This window comes from Colias philodice, chromosome 1, assembly GCF_061535455.1.
Source record: "Colias philodice isolate Cphi_HAF_F1 chromosome 1, ilColPhil1 Martin Lab GWU primary, whole genome shotgun sequence".
Taxonomy (NCBI): Eukaryota; Metazoa; Arthropoda; class Insecta; order Lepidoptera; family Pieridae; genus Colias; species Colias philodice.
The window spans coordinates 15,570,455-15,595,590 of record NC_143086.1 but is presented as its reverse complement, the minus strand read 5'-3'; the positions used below and the strand labels follow the sequence as shown (position 1 = coordinate 15,595,590).

The 25,136-nt window shown below is 33.4% G+C and overlaps 1 protein-coding gene across 2 annotated transcripts; it reads right to left on the bottom strand.

Annotated features, from left to right (window-relative positions):
- Nucleotides 1–2,176: 2,176 nt before the first annotated feature.
- Nucleotides 2,177–23,708, bottom strand: beta'COP (coatomer subunit beta'). 2 transcript variants are annotated; one of them, XM_089695038.1, is made up of 19 exons: nt 23,590–23,708; nt 23,222–23,380; nt 21,039–21,231; nt 20,346–20,494; nt 18,664–18,838; nt 17,752–17,938; nt 17,350–17,483; nt 16,782–17,081; nt 16,408–16,498; nt 12,019–12,184; nt 11,150–11,319; nt 10,426–10,594; nt 9,743–9,891; nt 9,109–9,221; nt 8,415–8,571; nt 6,408–6,537; nt 5,779–5,948; nt 3,981–4,131; nt 2,177–3,245 (listed from the first exon to the last, which is right to left on the bottom strand). In XM_089695038.1, the coding sequence occupies exons 1-19, from the start codon at nt 23,590–23,592 to the stop codon at nt 3,213–3,215; spliced, it is 2,799 nt and encodes a 932-aa protein (XP_089551164.1). In that variant the 5' UTR covers nt 23,593–23,708; the 3' UTR covers nt 2,177–3,212. The 2 variants fall into 2 exon arrangements, with proteins under 2 accessions (XP_089551164.1, XP_089551157.1); XM_089695031.1 differs by lacking the exon at nt 23,590–23,708 and having other exon boundaries at nt 23,222–23,392.
- Nucleotides 23,709–25,136: the final 1,428 nt, after the last annotated feature.

The window sequence follows — 25,136 nt, the reverse complement described above, 5'->3', positions numbered from 1 at the left end:
GTCAAGTATAATTATAACATTTGACGAAGTGCATCTATATTTACCGACTTTTTTGGCTTTTATTCAAAATTGCAAGATATATCAAAATTGCTTCAAGCGTGCAAAACATACATCTCAATTAATTAAAATCTTCTACCAACATTTATATCGACTTATTTATAATCGTAATAAAACCGGCTAAGTGTGAGTCGGACCAGATACGAAAAGTTCTGTGCCATTATCTATAAAAAGGCAACAATCATGAAAATTGCATGAGAGAACCCTCAGTAAACTTAAATAATATGTAATTATTATATTCTCTTTTAATATTCGTTGTTAAAGCGGCGACAGAAATCCATCAATTGTAAAAATTTATAAACGGTTGATGAGACACAGCCTAGTGGAATGCAGACGGCCAGAGGAGCTTTAGTAATAGGGTCCCGTTTGTTTCCGTTCCTTTGGTGCGCAGCCCTATAAACTATACCGCTTATTTAGTTTAGTAAATAGTAAGACATTGAAATTTCCATTGAGATAGTTGTTAAAGTGTATATTAATCACGGACAATGTCACAGGAAATAACCAGTATGCAAATAGGTATAAGTACTTAGCTCAATTGAATTGTAGGCGTCGGAGAATAAAATTGCCACCCAGATCCCTATTAAAGAGAACCTTGAACATTATTTAAAAATATTATGGTAATTTATAAATATTTAAAAAGAAATCATTTATCAATCATAATACATAATTACTATTTTATATTTATTTATTCATATTAAAGTATAAAACATAATATGTAATATGTATAATATTCTTATCTAAGTTATTGACATTCATATGTAATTCTCAATATTAAAAAAAAACTGTTCAATTATTTCATTGAAAAAGTGGTCGTATGACGTGATTAACCCGTTGGAAAGACTCAAATGAAGCAGGTTCGACTATAGCATTGAAAACGACAATAATATTTTGGAAGTTTAAAAAACACGAAATACTTTAATCGATATTATATAGCATGATTTATTTTATGTAGTATGATTTATTTACAACCAAGTAATCCAAGAGCCCACGACGGCCAGACTTTCTTTTTTTTCGGAAAGTTGAAAGTTTCTCTGTATATTATGTCTCCTATACAGATAAGAACGACCAGCGACTATCAAGTTTGGGTTGTGGTTACTTTGGCAGGAAACAGGCAGAAAAAAAGGAGTCTGGCCGTCGTGGGCTCTTGATCTAAAGGGTACGTTACGTTACATTCAACATAAAATAAAATATTTTACTTAGTAGTTATTATTCCGTAGTAAAGCCTTAAAATCTATCAATTACAAATTCGATGTGACTCAAAAAAACCGTTTACTTCTTAAGATAATAATAGCCATTGACTTCATTATATAAATAAATCTAATTTATTTTACTAACATGTAGGCCGTGAGGTGTAAAGTAGGTTATTAAAGAATACCTTTTTGACTCGACTTCTTTATAAATAACTAGCTTACAGCCCGCGGCTTCACCCACTTTGTCTAAAAACTAATATGTAAATTATATACTAAAACCTTGTTCTTGAATCACTTTATCTATTAAAAAAACCGCATCAAAATCCGTTGCGTAGTTTTAAAGATTTAACCATACAAAGGGACATAGGGACAGAGAAAGCGACTTTGTTTTATACTGTGTAGTGATAATGATAATGCACCTATGTATATGCACTAACATTTTTCAAATGTTGGATAATATACTATATTATCAATGATATACATTTACAATACTTTGTTACGTGCTACCAGTTACCACGGAGGGGTCTATATCAAATAATTGCAATTTCTATGAAATGCAACTGAAACACGGTGGGGAGATAAAAATGATAGCAAATTATTTCCGCTACAGAATAAAATATTATATGCATATATATTTTTATTAAATGTATGCATTATTTTGTTGCAATGGTAAAAAAAAACTTATAAACAAATATTTAGTCAAACTATACTAATATGAAGATGTGAAGTTTCTAACTACGTATGTTTGTAGTTGGTAATCTTCGGAAATACTGATCCAATAATGAAAGTTCTTTCACTAACAGAAAGCCACATTATGTTGGTAACCTGGGTCACTCCTAGCGAAGCCGGGGCAAACAGCTAGTAAATAATAATTCAGATAATTTAACAAACAAATTCGCATGGTAAGTACTAAATGAAAGAATGAAAAATTATTTTTAAATATATAACTTTATTTTAATTCCTTTAATGGTAGTTTTTGACAATTTTATAGTTATATTATAAATACAATTACACTAAACTTATCTATTTAGAAATACATATTATAAGTATGTAACAAAATATCGAAAAAAATACTTATTTTACAAATTGGGGTATAAGAAATCAATTGACATACAATCTTTATATTAGTTGTATATTAATCCCGTTAGATATATAAAACAGGTGAACCATACATTTTTTACATTTTCACCGATTTATATTGATAAGCAGACAATAATTTATGCTTTAAATATTGAAGATTTGATGTAACCCTAGTTTAACATTAACTTTGATACCACGAAAAGAAACAATTCTTAATCTACTGCTTACGTACCAAATACGAGTCTATATTATATCCACAGATTCCATTTTAAATTTAATGAATACATTTTGATGATAAATATTAAAGTTTTGATCCGGAAATTTCCAGAAAAATTTATTATGTTCTATTGGATATTTTGATATTTATATTTCTTCTATTAAATTTATATTAAAACATCGATTAGAAAGGCATCATAACAGAGAGGGACAGACGAGTTTTTTTTAATATTCAGACAAAAACTGTATTGTCCGTTATATACTACGGTCAATATTTATAGACTTAATGCATTCTAATATTTTATTAAGTATGAAAAACTAAACTAAATGCATCTTTTATTAAAAACATTTCCCAAAGAGAAATAAGTATGGTTGTACCCACTTCAGTTTTCATAAAACTTATAGCTGTAAGATTTTTTTAATTATCATATATCTCTCTCATTCCAACGTACCAGCATTTTACAATGTAAGAGCGAGAGAGAATTAAAAGCTGTGTCGAACATATCAAATTAAACTTGTTTATAAAACTTTGAGAAAAAAAAACAAAATGTAAATGTGTATAATACTATAATAATCTTAATTGTATTAGCACTTTAGGAAATACACACTTTATGATCGTAATAATATTTATATAAAATAAAAATTCTACATTAACTAGGTATAAGTAGTTTATTCAATTAAGTCCGCATCGTCCGATAAGTCCTGGAAAAAAGAAAATTAATATTATTTATTCAATCGCTAAAACAACAAAAAACGGTCAACTAGCGATAATACGGTTTACTTTCTTATGTTTAGGTATAGTTAACTCCTATAAAATAAAAACATAAAAGCCCCAAAATCAGAATAACAATATCGGGTCCATAGGTTGTAAAAATTTAAGTGACACAATATTGCACGATCTCTGCGATAAATAACAAAAAAACGATACTAACATTCTAACAAAAAAAGTTTTTTATTTTATTTTATTTCTATTTTATTACTTTTACATTACTTGAAAATTGTGCCTAAAATTCACTCTCCCTTATTAGACACTACAATAAACAATTTATCACAAGGAAAATCCTACAAAATAGACCATAATATGTAAAATGTTACAACAAGAGGCTTAAAAACCTAGCTAAAAGTTGATAAATATAAATAATATATTATTTTACGTATGTAAAAACCCCAAGAGAACTATGATGTTGGAAAACCCAACCCCAAGTAGATTACGTTTTAAAAAAAAGACGGGTTGCACTCCGGGTGTGCCGGCAGAAGTGAAAACTTGATTATTAACATCCGTCTTACGCTTTTTCGATCAGGCCACGTGTCCTGACGCGAGTTTAAGATTTTATACCCAACGCCGCTAGGAAAGTTTTTGAAGTTTTCACTTCAAAAACTTTCCTAGTGGACCGTTTCCAAAAACCTAACCCCCCCTTTCGACAGTGCGTAACTCACCAAATTATCCGGTTCATCTCCCACATCGTCCAGCACGATGTCGTCTATCTCCCGCTCAATCTCCTCCATGATGTCGAACGACTCTTTGCGTTTTTGATTCATCACTTTCGGCTCAGCCGTGTCTGTGCTGCCATCCGCGTCTGCTGATTGGCTGTGGATGGAAATATCATGTAAGTTATTCTCACTAAGTTATTCTATCTGCATACTTTTATTCTTAAAATTCAACTGATCCGTGCATGTACAAATGTTTTTGTAATTTGAAAGTTTACACAACGTGAATTGAGAAATATAAACCTTTCAGTTTCAGACCCACTTAAAAGCAATCCATTCATTACAACTGGAAAATCTACGCAGCGAGATATAAGATTATTTACAAATTGGTGAGACTTGACCTAAGAAAATTTTCCTTGAAATTAAAAACCACCTCCAGTAAGACATCAAACCGCTCTTTCGTAGTTTTATTTGATTCATTTAAAATTTTAATAAAAATTAAATTAGATAAGCAAACTCACGCGTCTCAAATACGCGTTCTATCTGACAAAGCCTAAAATAAATACATAATAATAAGTGGGCTAACACCAAAAGAATTTATCAAATCGGACCAGTAGTTCCTGTGATTAGTGCGTTAACAAACAAACAAACAAACAAACTCTCCAGCTTTATAATATTAGTATAGATTATGGCCCGTGTCCCAGCAGTGGGAACATATATAGGCTGATGATAATGATGAAGAAATATTTCAAACTCAAACAAACTCAAACATTTATTTATTCAATTAGACTTCTTCTAGAAGCACTTTCGAATCGTCAATAGATTACCACCGATTCGTAAAGCAGTATCTATGGAGAAGTACCGGCAAGTAACTCCATAGTTGCTCTTTTAAAATCCTGTCAATATTACAATTTAATTTTACATAATATGAAACTTATATCTAACTACATAATATATCATAATATGCCAAAGAACTGTCCTGTGGTTCTTACGCGACAACCCTCCATGGATTTTCATCTTCCATCTACTTAACGCTGTAATAGGATCTATTAAGGGCCGATTTTTCAATGCTTGGATAAAACTTATCCGTCCAATAAAGTACTACACAATAATATTAAAATGTCACGTAAACTGTCAAATACGGGCAATTAGAATACGTTTTTAAAATGGTAGTTTTATACATTATTCGACGAATAAGTTTTATCCAAGCATTGAAAAATCGGCCCTAAATCTATTAAAACTCTACTAACTACTACTATAGTCGAGCCAATTTAATAGGCAACATTTGACGTCTATCAATTTTATCTTCGAAGAGAGGTAACCTGCTTAAAAACATCGATTAAAGTGAATTAATCGATACGGATTTGAAACATTTGTAAATCGAATTTATTAATTTATGATGATTTTTGTTCACAAGTAATCAATGCATTCGATTCTAGATGTCAGATCTCGATTTTTAGAGTAACATCTCTGGTATTTAAAAAGAAAAAAGGTTTATTGACACAAAATAGTAGCGACGTCAGTTCTTCAATTCAGAAATTGTTTATTATATTTAGAATGGTTCATCAGTAAAATGAAATCTTAATAAATTAATTACTAAATAAATAATAAAAATAAATTACTTGTATCGGTCATTATTATTATAAATATGTAATCGTTATTGAAAAAAGTTAAGCAAATGTGCAGATCTAACAAAAAGAAATATCATGTTATTCTATGTTGTCGTTACTAGGTTACGTTGTTGAATTTTGTTGAACTGTCAAATGTTGCCTATTAAAATGGCTCTACTATAACTATTAAAACTCACATATCCACGAGGGGCACGGGCTTATACAATCCCCGCTCTTGCAGCTGCTGCATTTCAGCAGCTAAGTCCCGCTCAATATTGCTCTGCTTGCAGTTCTCCGGCAAGTGTTGTAGTTGCGCGTGGTGGGTGAAGCCGATCTGCTGCTGGAACCGCTCCAGTTCCAGGGATTCCTGGGGGAGAATAGTTATTAGTGTGGAAATCAAGGAATGCTGTTAACTTGTTCCCAATATAAATATTCAGTAATTTAATAAAAAACAATAATATGTTATGAGATGTTGTTATAAGTAATATAAAGTTATTGGTAAGTAAATTCAGCATTTCACATTCTATTGGGGCAATTTAATTTGTCTGACCATCGATTGAATTGCGAAATAATTAGAAAGAAATACATACAGACTGCTGCAAATTTATTAGTATTTAATTATACTGTATAAATTTAAGTTTTTGTACAGTAGGGCATTATAAATAAATAGCTATTTCTATAAGAGTTACATCAGGTGCATACTTCATAATTTAAAGCGATAAACATTAATTGCACAGTTCTAGATGACTTTCATCAAAATAAACCTCGTTAAACGTCAAGATATCGTTAAGTATTACTGAAATTATTTATTATGAATATTATTTACCATATACTCCGGGAACAGATTCTCATAGTTGATCGGGTCGGCGAGCGACTGTCCCGACTTCTTGTTGGTCGCGCTGACCGACTCGCGCCACAGCAACACTACTTCGTTCACTTTTGATGGAATGTATGATCTGCGACAAATACATTGTTATAATACATTTGTGACAAAATCACTGGTTAGAAAATTACTATTTGAGTGTTTGTGATTTCATAAATTTTGCCAGAATTATACAGTTTCCGGGCAACTTTTAAAAGATCTTCTAGTTGTATTTCAAAAAAGCATGTCTTAAATCAGGACTAAAAACTCTAGGCGTTGTTACATGCATTCAATGTTGTGTACTTTATAATATCCTAATTAGGGAATGCAATCTCGCGAGATTGAGGATCGGACGAGATCTCGCGAGATTATGAAAATCAATCTCGCGAGATCTCGGCAATTTCGAGATCTCGCGAGATTGGTAGTTCAGAGTATCAATTTTTGCAAATAATTTCACTAATAAAATAGATATAGAACTCCCGGGACATTGAAAGAAAAAGAACCATAAGTATTTTGAAATCAACATTTATTTTTACGAAGTCAAAAAGATTAATTAATAAAAATAATAGAATTTGAGTTGAGACTTGAGATCAATCAAATCAAAGGCTCATTTCGCCAAACTAAAAAAGAGAAATAGAATATAAAGTGAAAACCAAATAAAAACAATCAAATTAGGAACATTAGCAACATCTCGCTATACAATTATTTACAAACTGTTTTGGAAGTAGCTTCTTAGAAAGCACAACGTATTTAAGGTATCGTCACCTAACCTACACCTTATTTTGCAGGCTAGATAGCCAGCCGCTGAGAATGCCCTTTCAGATTCCACACTTGTTGGTACTATAGTTGTGAGGCAGTTATCAGCGAACTGCAAAAGTTCTCCTAAGACCCCAAAAGTTCACAAGTAGATCGGAGTTCGCTCCGTCCGTGTCGGTCGTGTCAGTTCGCGCGCTGCTGCGCGTCAAATAGAACGTTTTCATGCTCGAGTTCAATCTCGCTAATCTCGCGAGATCTCGCCCATTTTTAGGCCGAGATTAATCTCGCATAAAAGGGCCGAGATCTCGCGAGAACGAGATCTCGCGAGAACGAGATTGCATTCCCTAATCCTAATGTAACATCACAATGAGCAAGATTTTTTAAACTATACCGGATTCCAGGCAAGTAGAAAGTAGGTGCAATTACTGACGTACCTAACGTCTATCCAGGGATAGATTAACTAGTCTTTGTGTTGGCGCCATAAATTGGACATTGATAATAATCTGTGGTACCTATATCGCCACGGCAACACTGTTATCCGGGAAGTCATCTTTGATTTACACATTTTATACAATTCTGTTACTTGGTACATTTATTACATGCAAGAGATTAAGTGTTTTCTATTATACAACCCGTTTTTGCACGCCTCATAAGCGAAGCGTTGAGGTGGGTACTACTGTCACTTCGCGCAAAACATCTGATTTTTCAAACTTAAAATGTCTTTATGTATCATACATTGCACTTGTAAGATAATAAATACACACACATATTAAGAAAAAACACTATTTTTAACGTTCATGATATTTTTGATGTCATTTTTGTTATTTAAACTAGTTAAAAACAGTTTAAAAAAGTTCTGTCTTGGACGTCCGTGTGTCTGTATGTGCGGATCCTTTTTCTTGTTAACACGATAGCGACCGAAATACTTTACTAATCGAGTCTTTTTTTTCTCTTACGCTTGAGTATGCTCAGGAATAGAACCCTTTCATTTTTCAGGGTCTGATTCGATGTGGTTTAATTGTTATTAAATAAACAAAAATAATAATTAATAAATATTTATTAAAAAAAAATTATGAGGCGTGCACTTTTGGATTTTCCAAATTGTTTTTTATTGCAACCCCGGTAATGGAGCAGGCGACCCACTTGATGGTAGGTGATAGTCGCCGCCCATGACATTTCACAGCAAAATATAACACTTTGTTTTTTTAAACTAACCTGGCAAAGAAAGCGGCTTCGGGCAGCTTGTTCCGCTTGATGAGCAGCTGCAGACACTCGTCCAGCTCGTTCAGCGTGAAGTGAGCTACAAACGCGATGTTATCTTCACCCTCTTCAGCGGACATGCGGGCTACGTCTTCTAGAAGCGCTTTGTCACCTGTTGAAAGGTAAGGAATTGATGTAAAAGATTGGTTTGTAATTGAGTTATTAAATAATAAAACTAAGTTTTGCCGTGACAACGTCTTATATTATTCGATAGAGCCGGATGCACGCACGAAAAAACTCGGCGGCGTTACCTCGCTCTGAGGCGTTCCATGTAAGGCTTGAAGTGCAAGCGAGAGCGCGGTACGAGCGACAAAGAAACATAATCGGATGTTGTCACGTTCAAATATCGTCAGTAAACCGACTTTACATTTTTACAGACAACCAATTTTTTATAAATATAATTTTGTTATATGTTTGCAGACAGAAAATATACATTTATCAATATAAAACGTAGAATTACACATTCATATTCGATAAAGGGCCAATGAAAGTCTGCTCAATAAAACATGAGCCGATGATGTCTTTGCATTGCACAAATCATAATACTTATAGATGTTACAGTATATAATTTTAAAAGGGTAATACTTAAGTCATTATTTCAAGATCATGACATATTAATCGATTAACTATTAAATTAACCAAAAATCACCTGTGCTAACAGCGAACAACAGCAGTGCGCTGTAGTCCTTGGCGTTCTGGTAACAGGTCTTCGTCAGCTCGGTGTCAGCGGCCGCAGCTGCAGCAGCACCAAGGCGGGACCATCTGTGGAAATATCATTATTTATTTATTTTAGTATCTTAATATATATAAATCTCGTGTCACAATGTTTGTCCTCAATGGACTCCTAAACCACTTAACCGATTATAATAAAATTCGCACACCATGTGCAGTTCGATCCAACTTGAGAGATAGGATAGGTTTTATCCCGGAAATCCCACGGGAAATGGAACTATGCGGGGTTTTCTCCGAAAACGCGGGCGAAACCGCGGGCGGAAAGCTAGTAATTTATAATATTTTTCAGCCCTTACACATTCCAAATATGATTAAAAAGGATGATTGTCATTTGGTACGACCAAATACGGCCTTAGTTACTTCAAACTAAAACGCCAAACTGTGTCCTCATTGTGCTTTATAACAATATAATGTTTTTAATTAAACAAAAACCATCACATTACTGCATTTACTCCCTATAACATTGACTGTAAGCAACACTGCCTTCAAATTATAGAGATTAGGGAAAAGGAAACGTCAATATTGGTAATAAATGTTATAAATGTTATTACCTCGCAGCAGAAGTGCCCGAAGGAGCTCCCTCACTAATGGCAGCTTCCTCAGCAAGCTGTTTCGCTCGCTGCAATTCGCCCAGAGACAACGCTAGCTCGAATTTGTGCTCCGGTTCAGTGGATACTGCTAAGGCTTGCTGCTTGAAGCCCTGCGTTCGAAAAAAATAAGGTTCAGTAAGCATTTTGTTGTACAAAAATATCTATAATGTACTTCATTTCTCCAACTCAGAACATTTATTTCTTCAATAAGACTTCGTCTAGAATCGAGAGGCATTCTTGAGTTGTCATACAGTCTTTTAATACCGGTTCGGCACAGACCCGTCAAGAATAGACCACATCGTCGCTTCCCATCAGGTGGGATCGTGGTCAAACGTCTGCCTATTTCATTATAAAAAAAAAATAATTTATTTTGTTGACTTTATATTGATTTAATAATGACACTGTAATAAATTTTCAACAATGAATAATTTTGTAGTAATAAATACTAGACAATCAAATCAATAGTCTGATTTTCTGGCATGATACCGTGTATGTGTATGGTACTTATTCAGTTTTAAGATACTATCTCACTAAGAACCACAAGATCCCTGCACCTAACAATGAACTTATACCACAAAATGGAGTATCTTGGAATAAAGGACCCCATATAATTTATATCCCATCAAAAAACCACCAAAACGCACCTGTTTCTCCAAAAAGTGTGCTACACGAGTACGATGGTCCTGCGGTATAGTAGGCAAGATGCGGTCCGCGGTTTCAAAGTCACGTCGCATTACTGCCGTTTGATATACCAGCACGGGAAGGAGGAGTGAATATGACACTATGTTCAACTCCTTGTCGTTTAGGTATAACCTGAAATAGAGTAATGAATCTGATGCAAAAGGTACTTTTGAATTGTATTTATAGATATACTAGCAGTGCTTTGCGGTGCACACGCGATGGAATACAGAATTATTCCTATACCTTAAGTGTTACTCTGGCACGTAAGCTAAATCGTCTACAGTAAGATAAGTATCATCAAAATCCGTGCAGTACAGCCATACATTTTTACAAACTTAAAGATTTATAATATGAGTATAGGTGCATATTATTTGTTAGTAAACATGAAAATTTGTACTGTGTTTATGACTGCACAAATTTGTTGTTTTCATTTTTTTTTCAGGGATACTCTACTGCGCAAAGTTTATTCTATTTTATCTGATCACTCTAACTTTTAAGTTTGCGTCTCTTTATAATGTGTCATAAAACTAAATGTATTTGCTTTCTTTCTTTATTATTGGTATTCTGTGAATTGAAAATATTATCAGTTTTCTCTGAATAAGCCGCAATACAATATTTAAATCTACAAGATAGAGACACAATATATTTAATTGAGCACTCTATTTTAAATATCAGCACAATAATTACCTATTCTCCTTCGACACGTATCCCAGTATATACATAGTGTGGTCGAGATGCGATATGGTGACGATCTCACCACCCACATAGTAGTTTATCCTGTTCAACGAGTTCGTGTAGATGAAACAGTCGCCGACCCACAGACCGGTCTTGACTATTTCATTCACTTCTCCTACCACCTGTGAAGGGAAAATAAATAAATATTTCAGGACATTTTTCACATTTATCCTATACTAAGCTTTCGCTTTTGTTCTGGAATCCAAATGGCTGATAAACATACATATATAGTTTTTAATAAATACTTATATAGATAATTAATACTCACAGAGCAATATTCATCACACAAATATTTGCCCTAGGTGGGAATCGAACCCACGACCTCTGGCTTGGAAGGTAGGATACAAACCAAGCCAACCAGTCAGTACAAAAGTGAAATTATTGTTTCAATTATGAGTTAACTTGGTAGCAGTGAGAGAAGGCTTAAATGAGAATATCCTGCCCCCCTACCATCCCAAAAAAATCTCGACGGCCGATTTTTCTTTGACTTTTTTTATAAGACGCGGTTAATATGTTCCTTAATTATTTATTTCAATCATCACTCTTGTCTCACACAGTCTAGGAAAGTAGATAGTAGATACTTTAACCTTTTAAATAAGGTTGACAGCCGCTGCTTTGAAGTTCATATAGAATCATCGGTTGCTTATGGACTAAAATAGCAATACTATGGACCAGCACTCACATAAAAGGCGTCCTCAACCCTGTCTTCGGTGATAATGCTTTGTGTCTCCCTCATAAGGTTGACGACCGCTGCGTTGTAGCTCAGTATGTAGTAAACTCATCCGTCGCTTAGCAACTATAATAACCATAACAGCACTCACATCGAAGGCGTCCTCAACCCCATCTTCGGTAATATTACTGTTGGTCTCCCTCGCAAGGTTGACGACCGCTGCGTTGTAGCTCAGTATGTAGTACGACTCGTCGGTCGCGAGGCACACAAGGTTTCCGTTCTCTGACCAGTACACGTGGCGCGGCTGGATCTCTATCCTGGTGGCAATTATCAATATAATATGATATGAGATGTCACATTGGTTGATGACACATTCATCACACACACGGTTCCAACCGTTAAAATGGATAGAAAAAATATTCGTTGCTTTATGTTATTTTTATATAGCCTAAAAGAAATTACTTCGCAATTCTTTTGACATTTCGCATTTATCAATTAGAAATTAGCAATACAAATATAAATAATAGCACTTTCATTTTCATTCATTTCGCACTGCATTTTGCGTAAATTTATTTGTTAGTTTGTTTGCACATCTAAATGTAAATTGTCATAAAAATCACAATTCTATTTTAAACTAGCTGTGCCGCGCGGTTTCACCCGCATTGCTCCGTTCATGTTGGTATTAGCGCTATGATATATAGCCTATAGCCTTCCTCGATAAATATGCTATCTAACACCGAAAGAAATTTTCAAATTGGACCAGTAGTTCCTGAGATTAGCGCGTTCAAACAAACAAACTCTTCAGCTTTATAATATTAGTATAGAGATCGGGCAAGCAAGCTTTCTTTTCGCCGGATGGTAAATTTACCACGAACCATAAGATGTATTTCCAACTTTAATATTTTTACTAGCAATGCCGCGCGGTTTCATTCGCGGACAAACCCTCTAGATATAGTAGGACATACGCTATAGCTTGTCTTTGCTTTAAGTTGTCATATCACTGCCAAGTATCATTAAAAATCGTTCAGTGGTTTTCGCACGAAAGATCAACAAATTGATCGTGAATAAATAAGTAATTATACATGAAATGTTCTACCAATTTCAATTCGCGTTATTATGTTCATTTAACCAAACAAATCGAAGTTATAATTCGCAACTAGGCCATTCGCAAGAGCTACTTTCATTTCTTACTATATATTGTACCACAAAAAGCAATCACATTGCCATGGGTATATGCATTTTTTATAATTAATATTAACTATTCAATAATAGCGATCCACCCCAGCTTCGCCTGTGGTGTAAATATAACCAATTACACGCAGAGACCACCTTATTCTAACAGTGGTTAATTGATCCAGTAGTTCCTGAGCACGTTCAAACAAACAGACTCTTCAGCTTTATATTATTAAGTATAGATTCCTCGGATATGTGACTAAAATACAAATCGCTTTTAAGCATAGACAGCATAAAAATAAATAACACAATTTGCTGTGCAATAAATAGGATCGATAATAGATATTTAATCCTGCTTTTTTATCCATATTCTTTCATTCGCACAAAAAGCAGTCAATAATAATTTGTCTCCCAATTTTTTTTAGTGTTAATTGGGAATCGAACCCAGCAGAAGCTTTATTTAACACGCACTTTTACAAAATTTCACCCAAATCTGATCAGTAGTTTTTAATACTGGATTGAACAACAATTTATAAAGGAGTGATTTTGTTTGCATAATGTTAGGAATATAAGCTAGTTAGATTTAAATTGATATATAGAGATTCAGTAATTTTAAACTAGCTGAGCCACGCAACTTCGTCTGTTCTATAATTTCAATTTAAACTTTAGCTACTGTGATTATCGTGTTGAATCAAACAACACTATTCACCGTTCTAATATAGACAACATCTCGTTATTGAAACCATAAATGCATTAGATAGAACAATACATAATATAGTTAAAGCAAAACATAATAAAATTCGCATTCGTTGTAATTTGCTTTACTCATGAAAAAATAAAAATTCGCAAAGCATCATAGACCGGGAGATACTGACACAAAATTTCGAGTCATTTGTAACAGGATGGCGGTTCTACAGGGGTCTTAGTACGCAATGACAAAAAGAAAAACGATGGTGTGAACACTGGTACCGGCGGCTTAGTTGCGTGGGCGTTAGTCGAACTCGTCGTAAAAATAGCGAAAGTCAAACGATTTGTAACACAAAAATTTTAGAATTTACCGATAGCCCATAAAAAAGAAGTAGGTGGTAGTGTCATGCCATACTTTTCCGGTGTGACTTATAGCCCGCCATACCGACGCAAATGTGTTGATTTAAAAAAAAACAATTCAACCATTTGTACCAGGCTAACTTTTGCACAGGTAACCATCGTCGTGTAGCCATTTACTAAAATCACCATACCATACTTTTCGGACGATTCCAAATGGTCGCCATACCGCCGAAAATCTGCAAAAATTTTTTTTTCGCCAAACTTTTTGTACCAGTATTGCATTTGGATTTTTGGAGAGTATTTGATAAAATGTGACCATTATTATATTTGCCATACTTTTAGTAGGGGGAAAAAGTGCTGCCATACTTCATAAATAAATTTATTATTAATTTATAGAAGTGAAGATTTCTACCACCTAGATCTTTGAAATTTTGGATTTATATTTGTTGAACCTCAAACTTATAGGAAAGATTAATGCCATACTGTTACAAATCGTTCAAAATACGAATAAAATCATACAATAAAAAAAATCTTATACACATTCGCCACCTCCCACAGGTATGGCATTATCACACTTCTATTTATAATCATTCAGGAGTTGTTGAAAAAAAAATTTAGGGTGTTACAAATGGTTCGGCGAAAAAAAAAATTTGCAGATATTCGGCGGTATGGCGACCATTTGGAATCGTCTGAAAAGTATGGCATGGCGATTTTCGTAAATGGCTGTACGACGATGGTTACCTGTGCAAAAGTTAGCCTGGTACAAATGGTTGAATTGTTTTTTTTAAATCAACACATTCGCGTCGGTATGGCGGGCTGTAAGTCACACCGGAAAAGTATGGCATGACACTACCGCCTACTTTTTTTTTATGGGCTATCGGTAAATTCTAAAATTTTTGTGTTACAAATCGTTTGACTTCGCTATTTTTCCAAGGAGTTCGACTAACGCCCACGCGACTAAGCCGACGGTACCAGCGTTCACACCTTCGTTTTTCTTTTTGTCATTGCGTACTAAGACCCCTGTAGAACCGCCATCCTGTTACAAATGACTCGAAATTTTGTGTCAGTATCTCCCGGTCTATCACACGATACATTGTCAATTGTTTCATATATTTGCGTAAGCGACAACATAACACGCATGCAACTAAAAAAAAATTCCCTTGCTCTAAAAATTCTAAATTTCAGATGCAATTTTCGGGTTTAATATAATTAATTTTATGCTAGCTTTTCTCCCACGGCTTCACCCGCGAAGTTAGAAGAAAACGAAATTCCCATAGGAATGAAACGACAGACACAATTAAAAAAACACACTTTAGCATTTATAATATTACTTAGAATTTCCTCATATTGCATATGCCTTGATTTAAACAAACAATAAACATATTTTGATGTAACTCAACATTACTTACAGATTAACAATAACAAAATAGACTACTCAAATCACCAAGATATTATATTCAAAAGCTTCAAACTTCGTAACCGAATACATAAAAAAAAATGTCTCATCAGTAAACGAACTCCAGTGAAATAGGTTGACCGAATTTGATGAAATTATTTGTTTATGTTCGGTACGTCTGAGAATAAGGCTTAAAATTTATTTCATATCGCTTGGTAATTAATTAGGGTGTCCTGGCAGAATAACAATCGCAATCTTATAAATATAAGATTAAATTATGTAATTCTTTAAACCCAATTTTAATGAAATTTGATGTACTTTGCATAAAATTAATATAGAAATTGCAACGCAGGTGATATTTATAGGTATTTCATTGTTAAGCATAAACATTCTCATATAGATTTTGTAATTTGCATTGCAGTAAACTTATAAGCTAAGCAAACTATCGCATTATTAAAATATCATCCCAAATAGTGAAATTTGCATCTTTCACGCACCAGTATTTTCTTAAATTTAATAGGTGGTTTATCTTCTGTGACATACAAACTACAGCTACATTTGTAGATTCATTTCAAAGCCTTTGCATAATATACTTGAGTACTGCACACTTAATATTATAACGCACTATCTAACGCTTGCATGATTTAACTAATCAAAGAAGCCGCCGCACGCCGCTGTGTTAATCGAAAACATTAACAAAATTGATACTTATCTACAGATAACGCTTCCGAACATGTGTCATTACAATCGCCAAATACATTACTTATCTTAAAACACAGAATCAAACAAAAATAAACCTAGCACTTAAAGATACAAAGCATAATTTTGCAAAATACGTAATATTAAAATTTATTCAAACAATTTTTGTATTTGTACTAAGAAGCAGGTCACAGATAATAAAATAATTAAAAAATAAATGAATACCTTCTAATAAGTTCGAGACGCTCCCAATCGTAGAATGAGAATGCCATGCCGCTGATCGATTTCACGCCCAGCATGAAACCACCGAATATACCTATAATGGGTAAATTATAATTTTATTAATAATACTAATGTTGCATCTCTATGTTTTTTCGGCTATTCATTTGGGTCATTACTAATTATTTTATTGACATTGTCTTTATAGCACAACAATCGCATAATAAAAAGTCCCTTTATTCCCTTTTATACACATATCTATTTAACAAATGAATATAACTTTCTTTTTCTATGTATTCTTCTCCTTTTCATCCATGTAATGTTTAAAAATTTCATAAAAACAACTTTATTATTCATTATTTTACACCAAAAACACCCACCTTGCGCGCCATACTCGGGCTTAAAACTCTTCCGCTCTTTAAAGTTCTTGAACACGCGTATCGTACTGGAATTCTCCAGAGTCGCGTACTCTGAGCTATCAAGCGCCCATACAAACTCCTGCGCAGTGCCAAACGCCTTGTTCCTTAGCGCCATAGCCGTGTATATTATATACTCCCCATCTCCACACACGACCACGAATCTACCGTTAGGATTGTGCGCGATAGTTTGCGGGTATATCTCGCAAGAGCCCATGTCCTTTGCTACTACTGGTACACGTTCGCCGTCCTTTATTTCTGTGCCTGTGGATAATCATAATGATTTATATTATTTTTAATGTTATAATACAAGTGTTGTTTAGTGGGAGGCAAGAACGGGCTGATGAAAGTTGAATAAAATGTAATTTACTATTATTTTTTTACGAACTTATAGAAAAATCAGCAGATACCATGGTACTTCATGAATTGAATACGATAATAAGTTGAACCATAGCATATTATGTACTTATTATAGAAATAAAAGTACTAATTATTTGCACTGATGAAGTTTTATTAGAGAAATGTCGTTAACCTTCTGGCAGGGCTTTCAGGTTGACTTGTTGCATCTCAGAATGTTTAGCCCAAATGATCTTTCCACCGTTGACGTCCATAGAAATCGCCGGCTCCTCCCTGCCCACTTTGATCATGATGGTTCCCTCGTCATAACTGAAAAGATAACAAATATTAGTTATAACTTCATAATGTTATGCATATTTCTACTTAATTATTTTAATAAATCACAACAAGCTCTACAATCCTCATGTACTCATTGGAATAATTAATACTTTTTAATGTTACATTTATTTTTCATAAATAACATCTAAAAGGAGACATAAAACTTATGCAAATCTCGTGTTTCACACTTGACTCTGAACAATCTCTAGATGAAGTGACTACAAATAGAATTTTCGCAAAAAGACCAAACAATACATACCCAATAGCGACATTATTCGATCCGTGCAGTGAGGATATAGTCCACACTCTCTCAAAGCCATAGTTGAGTGAGAACTCGAGCCGGTAAGTTCCCGCGTGCCAAATGCGGACCGTGCCATCCTCAGAGCCCGTGAGCAGGATCGGCAGCTCAGGGTGGAAAGAGACCGCTGACACGTTTTGTGCGTGACCTGAACAGATAGAATATTCTTGAAAAATTATTTATAGTACTCACTTAGAAAATTCTGTTCGAAGAAACAAGTAAAATAGTAGAAACGATGAAGAATAAATATAGATAAGTACATAAATAATCATAAAAAAATAAAATTGATATATTGTATATGTATAGATTGTATGGACTATGTTCCAAATTAACATGACATGCTGTTGTAAACTACTAAAAAGGAAAGAAATAATGATGATCAAGATGTGTGCAATACCATGTACAACAGCTGAATTTATTAGACATTTAAACAACATGCAAATGAAATAATTGATACACTCTATTCCACATGAATTCTTTTAACTACAAACTAATCTAATAATTCTAACTTATCAGTCAATCAAATCTTGTACCCTATCTATTGTGTTCCTACATGTTACACCTTAAACCAACCAACCATAAACACCAAAAAACTGCACAACATATTTCCACACTAGCTTTCCACCCGCAGCTTCGCCCGCGCAGTCAAAGAAAAACCCGCATAGTTCCCGTTCCCCTGGTATTTCCGGGATAAAACCTATCCTATTCCCGGGATAAAAAGTAGCCTATGTCCTTTCTCGGGTATCAAAATATCTCTATACCAAATTTCATGCAAATTGGTTCAGTAGTTAAGCCGTGATTGAGTAACAGACAGACAGACAGAGTTATACTTTCGCATTTATAATATTAGTATGGATTAACGCTATTATTTACCTTCCAAAGTCTGTACGCAGGTCTTATTCTGGTAGTCCCAAATCTTGACGAGGCGGTCATCAGCGCCACTGATCAGGTACGGCTTATCACCTCCGTGGTAGTAGTCCACGCAGTTCACACCCTTCTCGTGCCCTTCTAGTGTGAAGTTTGATACGGACGCACCCAGTTGCCATACCTGGTAAATTAGAAGGATATAGGGGTTGTGTTTATGGACAGTTTAAACGGGAACATATTGATAGTAAAGAGGTTTGTGTATTGTTCCGTGTTTCCTTTAATATTTTACTAATTTGTTGCTTTTTTAAATTGTTTCGTAATATTCTAGTAGGCCTGATATAGATTTTCATTATAACATAAATAAATAAGCTGTTATTAATGCATAAATCATACTAGTTATTATTATTTCCAGATCGTTTTAAATTTTTTTTTTATAATACTTCATAATGTTTATATAAACATCTTTATATTACCTCCAATAGGTATGACATAGAAACTGAATCTTCTATTAAGTAAAGAATGACTTCTAGAATAAAAGACTTAGCAATTTATACACACAGTCATATGTCTATATTTTGTCATGAAATATACCAACTCATATTAAATACATATATGCAAAAAAAACTAACTCTAATCATTATTTCTTCCACTATCAACAATTACACGACTCGACAAAAAAATTTTCGTTCTTTGTCCTAAAGTTTATACTATTATTTTCCAGTTAGTTATGCACAAAAACGAAAAGAAAATACCTTTTTTCGGTGTAAAGTTTGCTTTTGTGATAGTTATAATAATAATACTAATTTTTCAATTTTTTCATAAATTTTAATCGATTTTAATATTTTTAAAAAGACCGCGCGGTGAGAGTGGGATATTAACGTTTACACTGTGCCGCTAGATGGCACCCGAGTGGTAAACAACCATCAGGTATTATTTACAAGCCCAGAATAACTTAAAATGTCGTCACGAAAGTGCAAATACGATGCTGATGCATTTTGTTTTATATGTGGTCAATTTATTAAAGTTCGAGACGTGAAATATGAACTAAAGACATCTCACGTTCTCTGTGAAGCCTATGAAGCATATTTTGACTGTCCTGTACGGAATCAAGATAAGCCATGGGCTCCACATGTTGCTTGTAGATATTGTAAAAGGTGTTTGGAAGGTAAGGCAAATTCCAATTACAAATTTTAAGGCCATGGGCTGCAGGATGTCATTAAAAGTACATATGCTGCATGCTCATTTGGATAAATTTAAAAACAATATGGGAGCCTATTCCGAAGAGCAAGGAGTACGTTTCCATCAGGACATCATGAATTTTGAACAACGCTATCAAGGCCAATACAATGAAAACATGATGGGCGACTATATTTGGGGTTTATTGAGAGAAAGTAGCTATGAACATAAAAGAAAAAGTAAAAGTGTGCACTTTTAAGTTATTTTCCACTTTTCTGTAAGCTAATTTGATAGTAAAACTTAATAAAAATAATAAACATTTTTATTTCAATAGTTTTATTTTCAATCAAAAATTAAAATCCGAGATTTTTTAAAATTTCCTTCAATCAGTCTTCTAAGCACAAAAGCAAAGTTTTTCATGCCATATATTTTTTTTCCGTCTAATTACGACCTAAACTACGAAATTTAATGCTTTGCAATCAAAGTCAAATTTCATGGTGACCCGTTGTTACCTTCACTGTAGTATCGAGACTGGCGCTCGCGAACGTGTTGTTGTCCTTTGGGTTGACCACAATCTGCATCACATAGTGTGTGTGCCCCTCGAACACCTGCTGGCAAGCCCAGTTACGATCCCAGTTCCACAGCTTGATCAGCAGGTCGTCTAGATGTAATGATGTACACATTGTAATTTTTTTTTTATAAAAACACCAGTAAAAGTTCTCGTTTGTTGCTGTCAAAATATGTATGGACTTACACCAATACTTACTATCCTTATAAATATTTTTAATGTGAGTGTGTTTGTCTGTCTTTCACATTATATCAGAGCAATTTTATATGTAAACAACAGATAGTATTATTCATGATGTCTAGAATAAATAACTTGGACAGTTTTACGTACTATCAAATTATAATTTTCATTCATTGGTTTTATAAATGTAACCCATATAGATGAAACATAATAATTATATTTTTAATATGCCAAGATAAATATTTAAATACATATAAAAATTATAAAATTACATGTCTAATGTATACCTAAATTTTTATAGTTTGAGTTAAACTATTAGATCCACAGGGGCAATATGGGTGGGTATGAGGTCCAGAGAAAACTCAAGAACAATACAGTCTTAGTATTATATGACAGAAGACCAAACCCATGTGCTTTTGTACACAAATTAAACATAATAAACACTACAGTGACTTACCACTGCTGGTCAGAATATACGGCTGTGTGGGATGTATGACGATACACCTGACATAGTCGGAGTGTGCTTCGAACGCATGCACGCGCTCCAGTGTGTTGTAGTTGAACACACGTATCTGCATGTCATCGGAGCCTGTGATCACCCAGTTCTTCCTGGGCACAAACTTCGCGGCTCGCACTGGTAGGTCGCATACCTGTTTATAAATAAATAACATAAATTTTTTTTTTAACAAACGGTGGCTTTTTGTTGTGATCAACAGATTGCTATGATGCAGCAAGAGGAGAAAAAAAACACATTTATCATAAAAATAAACTGACGCTGAGCTTGTCAATAGTGAATCATACAAATTGGTTGACACAGTAAAAAGTTCTGAGGTAAGAAACCATAAAATACAGAAATACAGTCTAATTAAGAACTTCCTTCTGGTTTGAAGTCAGTTGATTATATTACTAACTGCTCACCAGTATTGACATAAGTTTTTAAAATATTTAAGTTATTATATTTTATTGCCCTTTTTTAAACTAATTATTAATCTCCCTTTGACCGTTTTTAAGTTCTATGTGACGTAACTAACACCGCTTCTTGTTATAGATATAGATATAGACATTCTTCTTTAAAAAAATATGTAATTGTACAGTCACATTGCAAATACTTTTTAAATATACACAAAAGAATGTACGGCCTGTCATACACTGAGAGCTGAGGGGTAATACAATTGCAGTCCACAACACAATTACAGTACAATATGTGTGAGCAAATAACCAGTCTGCATACAAATGAATTCATCCCACTATGCAATGTGTAAGGGCTTTAGAAAGTCAAATAGCTAAAATTAAACATGTTATGTACATGATCACCACAATTTTAAGTAATAAATGATTGTTTACAGTAAAGAACCAAATAAAGCTTTTGTTAACAATATATTTTAGGAAAATATAATTTATCTAACACAATATATTCAAGTAAACACCATCGCTTTTTTTTTTCATTTTATGTTTTACCTTATTTTTCTGGACTTTTCATAAACACCATACCAACTCTATACTGTAATTAAATTAAAATGACACAATATCTTCACGATAATCTATCTGCTAAGTAATAAAAACTGTTGCAACAAAACAGCAGCTCCAGAAAAGGACTCATAATTTGATTAAAAAATCTTAGAAGACCTCTTATTACATGACATATGAATTGAATGAGAATCTAACTATGAAGTTATTTTGAATTCCTTTCAATAAATATCATTATAAGTAAAAATATCTGTATCTATAAATGTAGTTTGTTATTAATACACTGAACATCAGATGGTCTCATCATGCAAATAAATTCAACATCTTGTAATATATCTGAATAGTTGCATTTGCTTACTTGTAAAAGTTGGAACCTCAATTGGTTAAGTGCTCAGTTAAAAATAAATCTAAACAATTTTATTGACCATTAAAAATTGTTAAACCTATTTATACCAAAAATAAAATAATGGACAATGGAGTGATGTGACAAACTGACATAGCTTAGATAAGGAAGAACTAAATAAATGATTGAAACAATATATCTATCTATAAATTGATCAAGAACTTAACTTTTGATCATTTGATAGACACAATAATACAAATTTAACAGAATGAATCATAAGAATGAAGTACTCATTCCAATCAAATGATGAATTTATGATATACATAGGTATATGAACTTACGAGCATTAACCAGCATTTTCTTGTAGAAATAATATAGGTCAAAAATTCTTATAGGAATGAAAATGATTAGTTATTACATGAAATATATGCAACTTACTTTAACAAGAATTGAAAATTGTACCTTATCACTGAATGTTTAAATATAACTATTGATTAATTCTACCTACTTTATACTTTTCATCAATTCTCAATCTCCAAACCAAATCATTGATGAAATAAAGTTGTCTAAATGTCATAGTAGTACAATTTATTGGCTTTACAAGAAATAGTACAGTTTTATCAGGATCTTACAGGTGATCATTATTTAGTTACAGTTTTCAGTTGAAATATTGATATTAATGATCAATTATTTGTACAAAAAGAGTAACTATGCTCATTGTCTACAACATTGCAGGGTAATTTCATCATTGATTGCCGACTATTACAGAATGACACAATCAATCAAGTGATTAAAGAGAGGGTGCACAAAATGTAGCTAGATTTACTTACCTCGAATCTTTTGATTTGCGTGTGAGTTTCATAGTTCCATATGTTGACGTCGCCGCTGTATAGCGAGCACAGCAGCCAGGGTTCCGTCGGATGCTGGTCCACGCACTTGACGCGATCAGACCTCGCCGTCAGCTTCCTCTTGATATCCAAGCGCAACGGCTTCAGAAACATAATAATATAAAGAATTAAAACACCTTCCAACACAACAATTACACAGATATAATTCGTTACAATCACTGGAAGCCGACATGCAAGTGATGACATACTCCAACAAATCACTATCTACGTGGCTGAAATTTCGTCGACACTTGAAAAATTACATTCGCCTTTTATTTAAAACTTTAACTTTAATATAAACCCTTCCTTACCATTTTTAATAGTTAAAACATGAAAATTTGTCATGCAGTATCCGTGAAACCGTGGAAGTTTGACAGGGTGGGTGGACGTGTCACTTTATTTTTTTTCTGATGCCAAACAAATCGGATACATGGATCGAAATACTATTTCGCAAGTGTTGCCAATTCTTAAAATTTAATAAAAAATGTTTTGTTTAAAAATAGTCATACTTCGACAATAATACCTAATTATAAAATGGACGTTTAAACCCACATAAACCCAATTATTGTTTAAAATAGCAGGCGTAGAAAGACAAACTAGCTTCCTCTTTCTACGATAGCAGGATACTTTGAGAATAAATGGATACGTATTAAACCAAGATTAAACCCATTTAAATCTTATGCAAAAGCAGTTTAAATTATTTTCTTCATTAAAACAGAACCTAACCCTAAATGGCCTAGAATTAAAACGACAAATTCAAATATTTTTATTTTTATTTATAATACATCTTAATATAATATACAGGGTGTCCCACTATTGGTATACTAAGCGCGAAGAGACTTGTAGTTTAGCATACACTGATCACGTAAAAAATACTTAAACAACAAAATTACGTCGAAAATTTTTTGCTAAATTTTTCCTGAAAATCCATGTTTTCTTCTCTAGCTTCGCGCAGCCGGCATATACCGCTTCTCTAATGTGAGCATTTTGTCTATGAAAACATAATCTTAAACGATAGCTCACGTGCTGGTGGCAAAGTTGGGCGGGTTGCTTGTTATGGGTGTACACATAGAGTTTTAAGAATTCATCTATTTGAAAAAAGAATGCGTCTGGAATTTTATTAGTATTTTTTACGAACTCAGCGTATGCAAAACTATAACCTCCTTTGAGCTTAGTATACCAACAGTGGGACACCCTGTATATGTTACCGGAAATGTATGAAATCAAGGAATTGTATACAATACCATTTAGGAAATGTATAAAATATTGTTTAAAAAACTATTTAATGCATGCATATCCTAGGAAATGTATAATCTTCCTAGGAATTGTATACAATGCCAATATCGTATTAGGATTTAGGAAATGTGTAAAATAATTAGTGTCCGACCGAAACTGGTTTCCAGGCCGAAACCGAAACCGAAACCGAATGTTCGGCCGTGGTTTCAGTTTCGGCCGAAACCGAAACCGAAACCGAAACTCACGTGGTCAAGTATGAAATTTCTAAAAATACTGAACTTTGGTGCATTTTACCTTTAATTAGCGCATGAAATGAAAACACAGTATATTAAATTTGTTGTAATCATTTATTTAATATATAAAATAAAAAAATAATCTTTTTAAAATATTAATAATAACAATTTTAATTTTTATTATTTTTTCAAATTAAGTTCTCAGTAAAATCAGTCATCTAAATCAAATGAGTAATTGTTACTGTTACTTTAAATACTAAGTTTTGGTATTTTGAGATCTTTCTCTTTATTAAAGAGTCTTTAATACTTTGGATTGGTATTTGTTATTGGAAGAATAAACAGTCTCTTTAAGGTACCTCTTATATAAAAATAATAATCATTAATTACTA